A 12,074-nucleotide genomic window follows, 5' to 3' on the forward strand; every position below is an offset into this window, starting at 1 on the left:
TTGCATGTTTTTAAATTCAATACAAATTTGAATATTAAAAAAAAAACTTTTATGAGAAAATATTTTACTTTTTTTAAAATTAAAAATGAATGTTTAAATACTACATATTTTGTTTATTTTTTAATACATAAATAAATGTAAACATTACTTTAGGTGGGATTTGTTTTTTATTAAAACTTTAAAAAAAGAGTTTAACATATATACATTAATTAAATATTTAATTAAAAGTTAAGTTAACAGTGCTATCATTTTTTGTTTTGTTTTACATTTTAAATACACAAATGCAATGAATATACATTAATATGTAAAATAAAAATATTTTTACACATTTTAATAAATTTTAACTTTTTTCCCTATACTTTAGCACTGGGAGAACTCTGCCTCAGTGGCTGAGAACTCAACCTACTGGTAAAAAGATACAAGTATTGACTTAACACTCAATAATTTAGCTCCGTTCCCTACGGTGGCGACATGTAAGTCTACATTTTGGAGTAAATTTACACTCAGAAATGGTTAATAGCCAATAAATGTAGTACACAGTGCAAGTGTAAATTTACGTGTTCAGATTTATTCACATGTAAACTTATCTTTGTGAATAGGACCCAGAATCTTTTCATCATCAAGTGTATACATCAATTTTACATTCTTGTATTGACCATTCGTATGCCATGAAAATGGTTTATCTGCTTACTCCTTTCCACATAAAGAAAGTATCACCTGTATAATACTTCCAAACCATCAAACAGACCTCGTTTGGATTGGAGTCACTGTATATAAATGTTCTTCAAAATCAGACATATATAAATTTGCTATTTGGCGGGGGAATTTTACACCCATACTAGTTCCTTTCTTTCGCTTATAGCCTAAGAAATAACTGTTCACCAGTGTCAATTTTGCAAATTGGACTATAAATCTGTAATGATCAGACATGGAATTATCCTACTATCAGAATTCTTTTCACCAATTCCAAGGATGCCTCCTGAGGGATACTGATGTATAAAGCAAACGGTTACTAAAGAAGGGTAGTAACATGAGGATAGGCTGTTATGACCCTTCATTATTAACAAGACACTGCAAAATTTGATATTGAGGTCTGCTGCCTACCCAGCATTATTGAGCCAATCAGTTGACATGCATATTGTGCAATTTTTCATTTGCGAAGGTGAAACCATACAATGTGTAGTGTGAAAATTGTGTGGCTCATACATACTTTACAAATTGCTTCGTCAACCCAAAGCTTTGAACCTTTTTTGTGTTTCAAATGCCAATTAAGGGAAACAGTTCTCCAGATTTCCAAGGGAAGTTCTTCCAAGGTTTGTAGTCCATGAACCAAAGAGTAATTCCCAGACAGATAAGACGGTGAGCTTATTCTCAAAACTTATTGTCAGTGGCGTGAAAGAGCCACTGTTAATTCAAGCAATTAAAAATGAGGACATCATGAGATATAGGGTCAGATGCATCAAAATATTGTTTTGCCATTCCCTAATTGCGAATCTTTGCGATTCGCAATTAGGGAATCGCAAAACGGCATGCATGAAAGTGTGCAGTACACTTTCTGCGATTTCGAAGGGGTCGCATATTACCTACCTCATTAATAGTAATGTGGTAGGTCGCAATTTGCGACCCCATAGGAATCGCAAAAATCACAGGGATGGTGGCCTGCTGAGATCAGCAGACCACCATGTCTGTGATTGCTTTTAAATAAAGCAGTCATTTTGTTTTGTAAATCAGCCCGTTTTCCTTAAAGGAAAAACGAGATGCTTTACAAAAAGAAAAATTAAAAGCTTTGTTTTCATTTTCTAAGAGCAGGCAGTGGTCCGTGGGATCACTGCCTGCTCTTAGAAAATGAATTTACAGACATTCACAAAGGGGAAGGGTTCCCTTGGGGACCCCTTCCCATTTGCGAATTGGTTACCACCTACTTGAAGTAGGTGGTAAAATGTGAATGTTTTGTGACCGTATTACGGTCGCAAAACATTCATGCATACCGATGTGATTCGGTATTGGGAAGGGACGCCCTAAACATGCCCCTTCCTAATAGCGAATCGCAAACCCATTTTGCGATTCGGTAACAGGTTACCGAATCGCAAAATAGAGTTTGCTGCATCAGAAGAGCATTTTTTTGCATTTGCAAACAGCAGATTCAAATCGGCCGTTTGCAAAGGCAAAAAATGCTTGATGCATCTGGCACATAGCCCCTCTTCCTCCACTGAGGTAGGACTAAATAGCCTGTGTTAAAACAAGTTCATGATCAGAAAAGATCAGAGGTCCACCACTCACCAAATTGGCAGATGAATCTGTTGCGAGTCTTGCAGCGCTGGTCATTCCAGTTGAAAGCTGTAGATGCTTGCATCTCCACACAGTTCCCAAAACTAAAATGGAAGAAAGGGCCACAGTCAAATTTGGACATTAAGGCTCAGTGCAACCCTTCTCACAAACAGTATATTTTAATAATTCCAGCAGTCTCTTCCTGGTACATGGAAATAATAATATTTCTACAATGATCTGTCAGATAAAGAATATTTATCCAAAATGTCAGGATTACCCTCATCTGATGAAAATATTATCTCTTATAAGAATATTCGTAAAAATACCACAATCAGGCAGAGCTGGGTGACTGTGCAGCAAAGGGCATTTAGTAGCATATAAAATCTCAGCATTGCAGATATATAGGGATGTTGCCATCAGGGCGATAATGAAGTTTCTCTTCCAGGACAGCACAATGTCCTTTGTCACTGTGTGGGTGCTATTAAGTTCTCTAGTCATGTAAGACTGCAGTCCCTTTTAGTATGAAGGTAGTCAGCCATGTAACCTGTTAATACCACACTGCAAAACAGCAGGGTGACTGAATAAAAGGATGGTGTCTCGTAAGAGTATACACACACCGAATGTTATACACACCAAATGTGACCTTAGTGATGTGTGTTTGTCTCTCACCATGCTACCCAACTCATCCCCCCCAAGGGACAAACAACGCTAAATACTGAGATGAATTGTGGCAAATGGGCCAATGACATACTGGTCCCAGTCTGACTCTTTCACATCACACCAAACAACTCATTCTCTGCCTATATGCCTTTTATAATGGTTTTTTGATAGAATCCCAATGGAAACTGTGGCTAGTAATACCAGACCGTTGAGGCATAGGCTTCATGTACAGGGCAAATAAGAGGGGAGACAGTAGACAGCCTCGTCTCGTACGTCTACAGATTGGGAAAGGGGCGGAGGTGTAACCGTTCACTCTCACTGATGCCGAGGGCCCTGCGTAGCTGCTCAGGACCCACTGGATGAACTGGGCTGGAAATCCAAAGTGCCAAAGGGTCTCTCCCAAATAAGGGCAGAGAACCATGTCAAACCCCATTCCTGCGTCAATGGATGAAAGCATTCGTTCAGTATCAAAGTGCTGAGCCTTAACGGTAACGGTAACGGTAAGGGGAAGGACCTGCATCGTATTATCGCCACATTGGAGATGGAGGACAATCCCCGCTTAGTCTGGCTCTATCTGGGCAAGCAAGAGAGGGGTGAATTGCAAAGCCAGGATCCCAGTGAACAATTTATGGCCAACGTTTAGTAGGGAAATCGGCCTATAAGAGGCGCAGTGGTGCTTAGCCTTACCCGGAGGATGACTATGGAAGCCCCCCAGCATAATCTGTAGAAGTGCGGAAGAGACCCAAACAGAATTGGAGATTTTAATGAGTACAGGGGTCAGGATGAGGCACAACATTTAATAAAAAAAGCGCAGGAAACCCGTCAGGGCAGGGGGACTTAAATAGGTTCTGTTGGGAAATAGCAGACACCACTTCCTCAACCCGAATCGGGGAGTCCCAACTCGCTGCTTGGTCTCACGTGAGCCAGGCAGTCGTGGCCTCCTGGAGGTAACTAGCCGGGGCAACCGGTGGAAGCGCCTGTGCCGCATAGAGGTCAGCGTAGAATTGGCGGAATGTCTCTGCTATATGCTGATCCTCAGTCTGTTCCACCCGAAGACACATCTACCACAGATGGGACCCTGGATACCTGGCGTTGGGCCCACATCCTATTAGCCAGCAGCCTCCCATACTGTCATCCCGACATAGAAAGTGTGGTGTAACCAGAGCCCTGCATGTTCTGCCCTGTCCAGGTCTATGCCGGACAGTTGGGATTGCGCTAGCTCAAGCTGTCGCCAGATCCGGGGGGCACCTGACAATTTATGAATACATTCCAGCTGCTGGACCTGTTGTGAGAGTTGGTCCCACTTGTCCCTATGCATCTTGTTGTCCGTTGAAGCAATTGCAACGAACTACCCGATAATCACCGCTTTCAGAGTCTCTCAGAGTGATGGGCGAGGTCTCGGGGTTGTTGTTCGTATCGAGAAAGTCTGCCAGCGCTGTGGTAAACTGCTGGACAACAGCGGGTCGGTGTAAGTACATGTACCGGAGACACCAGGGCCTAGGCGGTGGGCGTGTGATCCAACAGCAAACGGGGCATGATTTCGGCAGCTTGAGCATGAGATACGACACCGGAGGTGCCCAGGAAGTAGTCCATCCTCGCATATGTCTTGTGGAAGTGGTGGTAGAAAGTATAATCCCAGACGGTGGGATGGAGAGCCCTCCTGATATCTATCAGACCTAACTCCTCCAGCCACTGTATCCTTTCATGTGAGAGAGCCCCAGACTGCCCCTGTCTTTGGGCCGAGCAGTCCATTGTGTTGTTAAAGGCTATGTTTAGGTCGCCACCCATCAGCAGCAGTCTATCGGTTAACTTTGTCAACTCTGCCGCCGCCAAGCTTAGAAAGGCCTCGTGGCCATCGTTGGGGTCGTACACTGAACCCAATGTAAAGGTGGGTGAGTCCAGCGAGAATGAGTGAGCCAATAGCCTGCCCCTAATTTCTGCCTGCTTTGGACCAATCCTCCCAGGGAAGGTAGTGGAAACAAGGATAGCCACCTCAGCAGATTAAGTGGAAAGGGAGGAAAAAAGCTGACAGGGGAACAACCTAGATCAGAGCTGGTGAGTATCTCCAGCGAGGCGGTGGGTGTCTTGGAGGAGACATATATGGGCCCCAGAATATTACAAACAAGAGAGGATAGAGCGCCTCTTAACAGGGTTATTGAGACCCTTCACATTCAGTCGGATGATCTTAAGCTCGGAGGCCACGTGGTTATGAGTGAAGAGGATCTAATTGATGCTGCCTTCTGGGGACGGGGGAGGGGGGGGGGGGGGGGGGTTTGATGGATGTGGATCAAGACCTTAACCCCATGGAGCAGGTGGTACCCTAGTGAGCCAGTGGAGGGAACCACCCCAGGGGAACCCACGGATTGAGGAGACCAAACACCCAGACAACACCCCAACAAACATGCAACACAAGAAAATTTGAACATTATTAATGTCCTGGGCAAGAAGCCCCATGAGTGAGAGGTTAAGGAGGCCAGAGGGACCCCTTCCCGCCACGCCCCACCACCCATTCAGAAAGAGAGAGAAAGAAAGGCGGAGGGAGAACAAGCTTGTGCCAGCAGCAGTAATCAATAGGCATAGCAGAGATCAGGGCTGGGCCGGATCAGAGGAATACTCGCAGAGGGATGCCAACACCCCCCGGCGTTCACTGGCCATTGTCTCTGGATCTGGGCAGAGGTGGGAAGTAATCTGCCAAAATGCCCTCCACTTCTAGAGAGTGTACGCAGCAAGGTCCTGGTACAGAGTGGGCTTGTGTCCCTGGAACTGAAACGGGCCGCCATCCCTGGCCCACTGGAGAATGAGCTTCTTCAACTGGAAATCGTGGACACAAGTGAGAATGTCTGCAGGGGGTACTGGTGCAGGTCGCTTCGGGCCAACGTGATGGGTGCAGACAAACTTGAGCTCAAGCTCGGGGGTACCTCAAGAATCGCTCGGAAGAGGTCCCCCACTAAAGAGGCTCGTCCGAGCACTCCGCTCCAGTCGGAATTCCACTGATGCGAATGTTGTTGCGGCGCAAGCTGTTCTCTAAATCCTCGGCGTGTACCTGAAGGTCCAAGTGCTGATCTGGGAGGCGGAGAATCTCCTACTGGAGTTGCTCTATCTGCTCGTCCCATGCCCTTCCAGCGTGTCCATCCTATCTCCTAGCGCGTCCACATCCCACCTCGCCTCTCTGAGTTCTTGGGAGAGGTCCTTCTTCATTAGCTGCAGCTGTCTTCACAAAGGGAAACTAAGAGTGATTCTATAAAGGTGCAAGTGAGTGGGGCTTCTGTGTCGCCATGGTCTGAGGGGATAGGCATGTCAGGGTTCTGTGGGAAGCCATCAGCTTGAAAGCTAGTAGACTTGAGGAGCAAATAGACTTGAGGAGCAAATCGTTTACTGAGCGGTCCTTCTTCCCATTGCTCGCAGCCATTGTGGGGAGGAGTATAGAGTGAGGCAACACAAAGGGTGTGTTGCGGCTTCTAAAACCAGAAAGGCACTCTGCGTGGGCACGCCGCTGTTGACATGTAGGATCCCCTCGACATTCAGATGCAGGGAGGGTGCCCCAAACTGTCGCCAAGCAGAAGGCCACAGAGTCACAGGGCATCCCCAGCCGATTGATAGATACAGTGCAGGGGAGCAATGGAGAAGCAATAGCAGGGGGCGCTTATCCACTGTGGTTTGGGACCGGCCGCATAGAATGTCCAGGCGAGTTCCAGGGGTCTCAGGATCCAACCACCAAAGGTGTGCAGAGGCAGACGGTCTCCATCTCCACACCACTCCCAGCCGCCAGGGAGGCCACGCAGCACCAGTGGAGAGTTTCATCCCCAGATGGTGGGGGGACTACAGGCCCGAACAGTCCAGGGCCACAAGCATGGGGCACAGACAGGAGGGAAAGAGGTGCAAAGCCCCAGGGGCCGAATGTCGGCAGCATCCTCCACCTCCGCGGTGCAGTCTCCTAGGCAGCCCAACAAGGGTAATCCTGCAAGCAAGGGCAGCTCGCGATCAGCCGCTTCAGACTCCAAGGTGGGCTTCAGGATCTCAGACCTTGCAGAATCCAGCCCCAAAGGTGAGCTGAAGCAAATGGCCGCAGTCCAAGTATCATTTCCAGGCACCGGGGGGTCAAGTAGCACCGGGCCCCGCAGTGAGGCTTTCCAAGAGGCATGTTGCTCCCCCAGGCAGGGGGATTGCAGGCTCAAATAGTCCAGGGCCACAGGCGTGGGGGCACTGGCAGGAGGGCAAGAGGCGCTAGCCCTCCACCAAAATGGCACAATTTCCCAGAGGGTTGAGCAAACGTAGTCCTCCAGATGAGGGCGGCGACTGCAGGCCCCAGAAAGGATCCCTGCCGCCGGATGCGACCGCCAGGCAGGCCGAGACAAGAAGGGAGCAAGGCAAACGTGGAGGGGCCCTCCACAGGAACTCTTGTCAGCGGGGGGCTCTCAGATCGGCATGGGTGGGCCACGGGACTACACAGACACAGCACAGGGCGGGGCTGTCCAGGCATCTGAGGCCAAAATCCACTAGGGCCCGGCCCCAGCCAACCCGGCCAGCCCCCTCTACTTACCCTAGGCAGCAGGCTCTCCGCACTGGCCAACGGAGTCGGTACCACCTGGCCGGCACCCCCGGAGAGCGTCGCTTGCTGATGGAGCATGCCCTGGAGGATTCGAAGGGTGCCACAGCACGTCACCGCCACGCCTGCTCCGGCTTCAGAATCACACCCAGGTCGGTGATACCAGGCTGCATGCAGGCCTCCTGGTGGAAAACTCACCAGTCCTATCAGCCCGTCCTCAACTCAGGACCTACACAGTGCTGAGCGGCCTCCGGGTGCATCGGCCGGCGTTAGTGTCAGGCACAACGTTATAGAGGCTCCCTGGGCCAGCTACACGAGGCATGGGCAGGTGGGCCCTGTCGGCGGGACGGGGAGACGAGAAGGCACGTTGTACCCAGTTGCCATCTTAACCACGCCACGTGTCAAGATTTTAGAGAAAAATGGATTACTGTTTAAATAGCAACTTAAAGACCCCCTAATTTCTAATGACCACACTTTCACACTAGACAACATTTTTTTGTGATAAAGATCAGTAAAGCGTCTGGCTCGGATAGTGATATAATCCCAGCCAAATTGATTAAAGAACTATTGCTTGAAACTCAGTCCAATGTGCAGCCAATATTTAATGTGTCTTTAAATTATGCCTGTGTGCCAGACGATCTGAAAAAAGCACAAGTTGTTTTACTACTTAAAAAACACTTTAGATCCCGATTGTCTTAAGACCTACAGGTCAATTTCACAACTTCCTTCCTTGACAAATTACTTTAGTGTGTAGTCTTTAATCAATTGTCTTCATCTTTAGAATCACAAAATGTGCTCTCCCAACTGCAGGCAGGTTTCTGCGCTGGCTGCAGCACATTGGTGTTGTAATAGAAGCATCAGATGATCTGCACAGACCAAGATGTGCCTACAGCACTGATTTTACTAGACCTTTCAGCAGCCTTTGATACTGTAGATCACCAGGTATTATTATAAGACCTGGCTTGCAATAGTATCTGCGGCACTGTTCTGTTCTCACTCTAAAATGTTTTGTCAGAGGGCACCATGCAAGTCAATATGGGCCCCATGTGTCTGAATCAGAAATTGTGGGTCTCACAGGGTCAGTGCTTTATCATTTAACATATATATGGTCCCGTTGGCTTACTTGATACAGTCTTTTGGATCAACTCCGTTTATATATGTCGATGATACCCAGATCATTTTCTCGATCAATGGGTATAGGAAAGTAGGATCTGTTTTCATGGTCACCCCCACTTTTTGAAGGGGTCATGTTTTTCTAACTAGTCTGACTGGGATCCTGCTAATCAGGACCCCTGTCCCTGTGCTTCTTCCTTAAATTGGACATGGTGAGCACTTAGGTACACTCCAGAATGGCTACTCTTGTACCCTGATAAGTCCCTAGTATATGGTACCAAGGTGCTCAGGGCATAGGTACACGAGAAGTCTCTCATGGGCTGCAGCATGTATTATGCCACCCTTGAGAGACCACTCACATTGTAACTTCAGGCCTGCCATTGCAGCCTGTGTAAGCTGGTGTTACCACCACTTACGACAGATATAGATTTCCCTATATCTGAGGACACACAAAGGAATCTCCCTTCGAGTGAAGGAGTCACTCCTCTGAATCTGCAGGCACCGCAACTGACCAGTCTGCTGATCCTGGGCTCCCACTGACTCCGAAAGGCTCGGCAACACAGGTGGTGGTTCTACAACTCCCCCGAAGCCTGCACTGTCTTAATACCGAGTTTGAGGCCAGTATCCCTCATCGGAACGGCGAGAACCCTGGTGCACCGCATCACCTAGCCGTTGCCAATGCTTGTTGACTCTCTCCTACAGAGATCTTTGACTCCAAGAAGGTCCAACCTCCAGACACTCCTGCAGCCAAGATCCTCACCCTCGTCGCTTCCTCTGCACCGTGGGCCTTCTTCATTGGTGAGCTGCTCGAGGTCCTCTTGCACCCCTGTGCCTTCGGGCTGTGGGTCCCCTTGAGGGTCTTCTTGGGCTTCAGTGGGCTCCCCTGCTTGCTTGGGCCTGCTCTGACTTACCTACTCTTGGTAACCTTGCTGGTCCTGAGAGTGCACCTTTTTTGCCGACTACGTTGCTTGCCGCTGCCAAGGCCTGTTGGTGCCCCTGCCGGACACTGACCCCTTGGATCTCGACATCAGACGTGGGACTGCTCGTGAATGGCTCCTGGTCTTCTACAGTGTCACTTGGCACACAAAGCTGCGACTACAAGGACACCGCCAACCTCTCCTGCATCTCCGACAACGGTGGGCATTCATCTTCTGTGTCTCCTGGTAATTCCTGTGTGGCATAGACTCTGTCCTCTCTGATTGCAGGTACCTCCCATCTTGAACTCACCTTTGGGTTCCACCGGACTCCTTTGTCTTCTTCTCCAGCAGCATCTTTCCTGAAGTCCTCCATTGTGGTCTAAGGCGGTTTAAGTCGTCACTTAACACCTATGCACCCGGCTTCCCTGGTGTAGGTATCCTGGTTCCTGGGGTATCCGCGGGTGGGGTGGCTCTCCAACCTTCGAAATTCCACAGGATTTCTTCAGGGTCCACTGGGAAGAGTCCTTCTTTAAAATTGCAACCACAACTTACCCATTGACTAACATTGAGCATGCGGTTGTGTTTCCACTCTGCACATGCCCTCTGTGGGGTTCCTAGATACTCACCTAGGGTGGTTTCTTTGGTCCTCGGCACTTCTACGTCTTCTGGGTCCATTCTAGATTTGAGTCGTGGTTAGCATTCCACTATTTTAGTATATGGTTTGGTCTCCCCATGAAGACCACTGTGTATTTGTACTGCTTACCTGTTCTATTTCCCAAGTATTGTGTGTATTGTGTTTATATCTCCAGGTTGGAGAAAATACATTGTGTTAGTGAGTGTTTGTAATAAAATACCTATTTTTATAACTACACTGTGATTCTTTTTCACTTAACCTATACCATAAGAAAAAGTACTGGTAAAACAAGCTGCTTTACACTCCTTCTGGACTAAGCCTGAAGGGTGCCCTATACAGAGCTTTCTAAGGTTGTCTATAGTCCACTAAAATCACCATAAGGGTTGTCTGGATTAGTGCAGGGTCCTAAACTTGCATTTAAGTGAGCAACATTTACTAAGCCATCCTCTCACAATGGGGCTTCCAGTATAAACACTAAAAACCTATACAACGGTATGAAAAATGTATAGTTAAGGATGTCACAAAATCAGTTCAAATTAAACGGTGAAAAAACTGAAATCCTGATTTTCCCACCAGTATTGAATATTTAATTCTTGCTTGGTCAGAGGCCTAGGCCAGTGCATCTAGTCAAAAATCTGGAAGTCAAATCTAACCTGCACATTACAGTGGAAGATCAAGCCAACTCTGGTAAAGTCTAGCTTCCTTCAACCACGAACAATGAGGCAAATTATCTATCTTTTTACTACAAAGCAGAGAATTCAGACCGTAAACACGTTTATCTCAGATTATTGCAATGCTCTGTATCTTGTACTACAATATATAAGCTCCAACTGGTATCAAAATGCAATGTTTTAGGTTGATTTTGGATGTAAAGAAACGTATTCAATAAAACCGACCGGTTAAATTGCACTGGCTTCCAGTGACTCAAAGAATAATGTTCAAGTCCTAATGTCTTGTACACAGATCACATTATGATCCTCGTCCTAATCATCTGTCTGGGAGATGCTCCTGCAAGCCAAAACATATGCTATGATCAGAAAATCCATCTCTATTCAGCATCCCGAAGTTCCAGCAGGTCACTTTGTCTGCTGCGGCCAAACTGGAGAAAAATGCCTCTGTAATTTCAAAAGGAAGCGTCCTTGTCCAATTTCAGCAAACGACTCAAGTGACTATTGCCTGCTTCGTAGCTCCTTCAGTAGCTCCTAATAGTTTCACATTATGTGGGTATTTTTTCAGTATCTGGGATTTTGAGCGCCAAGGCACCTTTGGGTGGATCATTACTGATTTCAGTGCTTGGCTCTTTATTGACATTCTTTGTAATATTGTAAATGTCACTCTCTCTGCAGTTGCTTCACTTACATAAATGGTAGACTTGTTAGTGCATTAGAACTGCATCTGACCTGGCATATTAATGACTCACACTAAGGACACAGTCACATGCCCCTCTCTTACCCTTGGTTGTCAGGTTGTCCAAAAGCAAAGCTGGAGAAAGAGTGCTGCTCCCCGGTGTCCCAGCGGAACGAGTCCTTGGAAGTTTTGTAGGTGAGACCTGGCGGAAGAGAATAAGAACAAGACACATGGGTCTTCTTAGACTTTTTGGGGCTTTGTTTCCAGAACCTCTGGTTCCAAATGATGTGCTCTGACCCTGTTTGAATGTATGTTCTACTTTGACGCTTGATATGATACTCTGTAAATGCACTTCAAGCCTATGCGGAAGCAACCTTACTATGTTCAGAACTGGAACCCCACACATGACTGTCAATGAAAATAAAAGTATGACCTCCATCAGCCTTTACTGCCCTCGGTATTCTGAGCCCAAACATTGCTCTGTTGGTGCTGTGTAATGGTGACCCGCCTCAGCCCCTTAGTCCACTGGTTCGGCGCTGCCAGTGCAGCCCAAGCATGACCGGTCTTAACCTTATACATCAGTACTTAG

At 47.3% G+C, this 12,074-nt stretch overlaps 1 protein-coding gene across 1 annotated transcript in view; it reads right to left on the reverse strand.

The window, feature by feature from the left end:
- Positions 1-12,074, reverse strand: part of LOC146773066 (C-type lectin domain family 18 member A-like) — a 195,976-nt gene that overhangs the window by 52,732 nt on the left and 131,170 nt on the right. Inside the window, exons 10-11 of the mRNA XM_085640090.1 lie at positions 11,591-11,687; positions 2,281-2,372 (exon numbers count right to left, since the gene is read on the reverse strand). Coding sequence (XP_085496216.1) covers positions 2,281-2,372; positions 11,591-11,687 — 189 coding nt within the window. The remainder of the gene's footprint in view (positions 1-2,280; positions 2,373-11,590; positions 11,688-12,074) is intronic.

This window comes from Triturus cristatus, chromosome 12 (assembly GCF_964204655.1).
Source record: "Triturus cristatus chromosome 12, aTriCri1.1, whole genome shotgun sequence".
NCBI classification, from domain to species: Eukaryota; Metazoa; Chordata; class Amphibia; order Caudata; family Salamandridae; genus Triturus; species Triturus cristatus.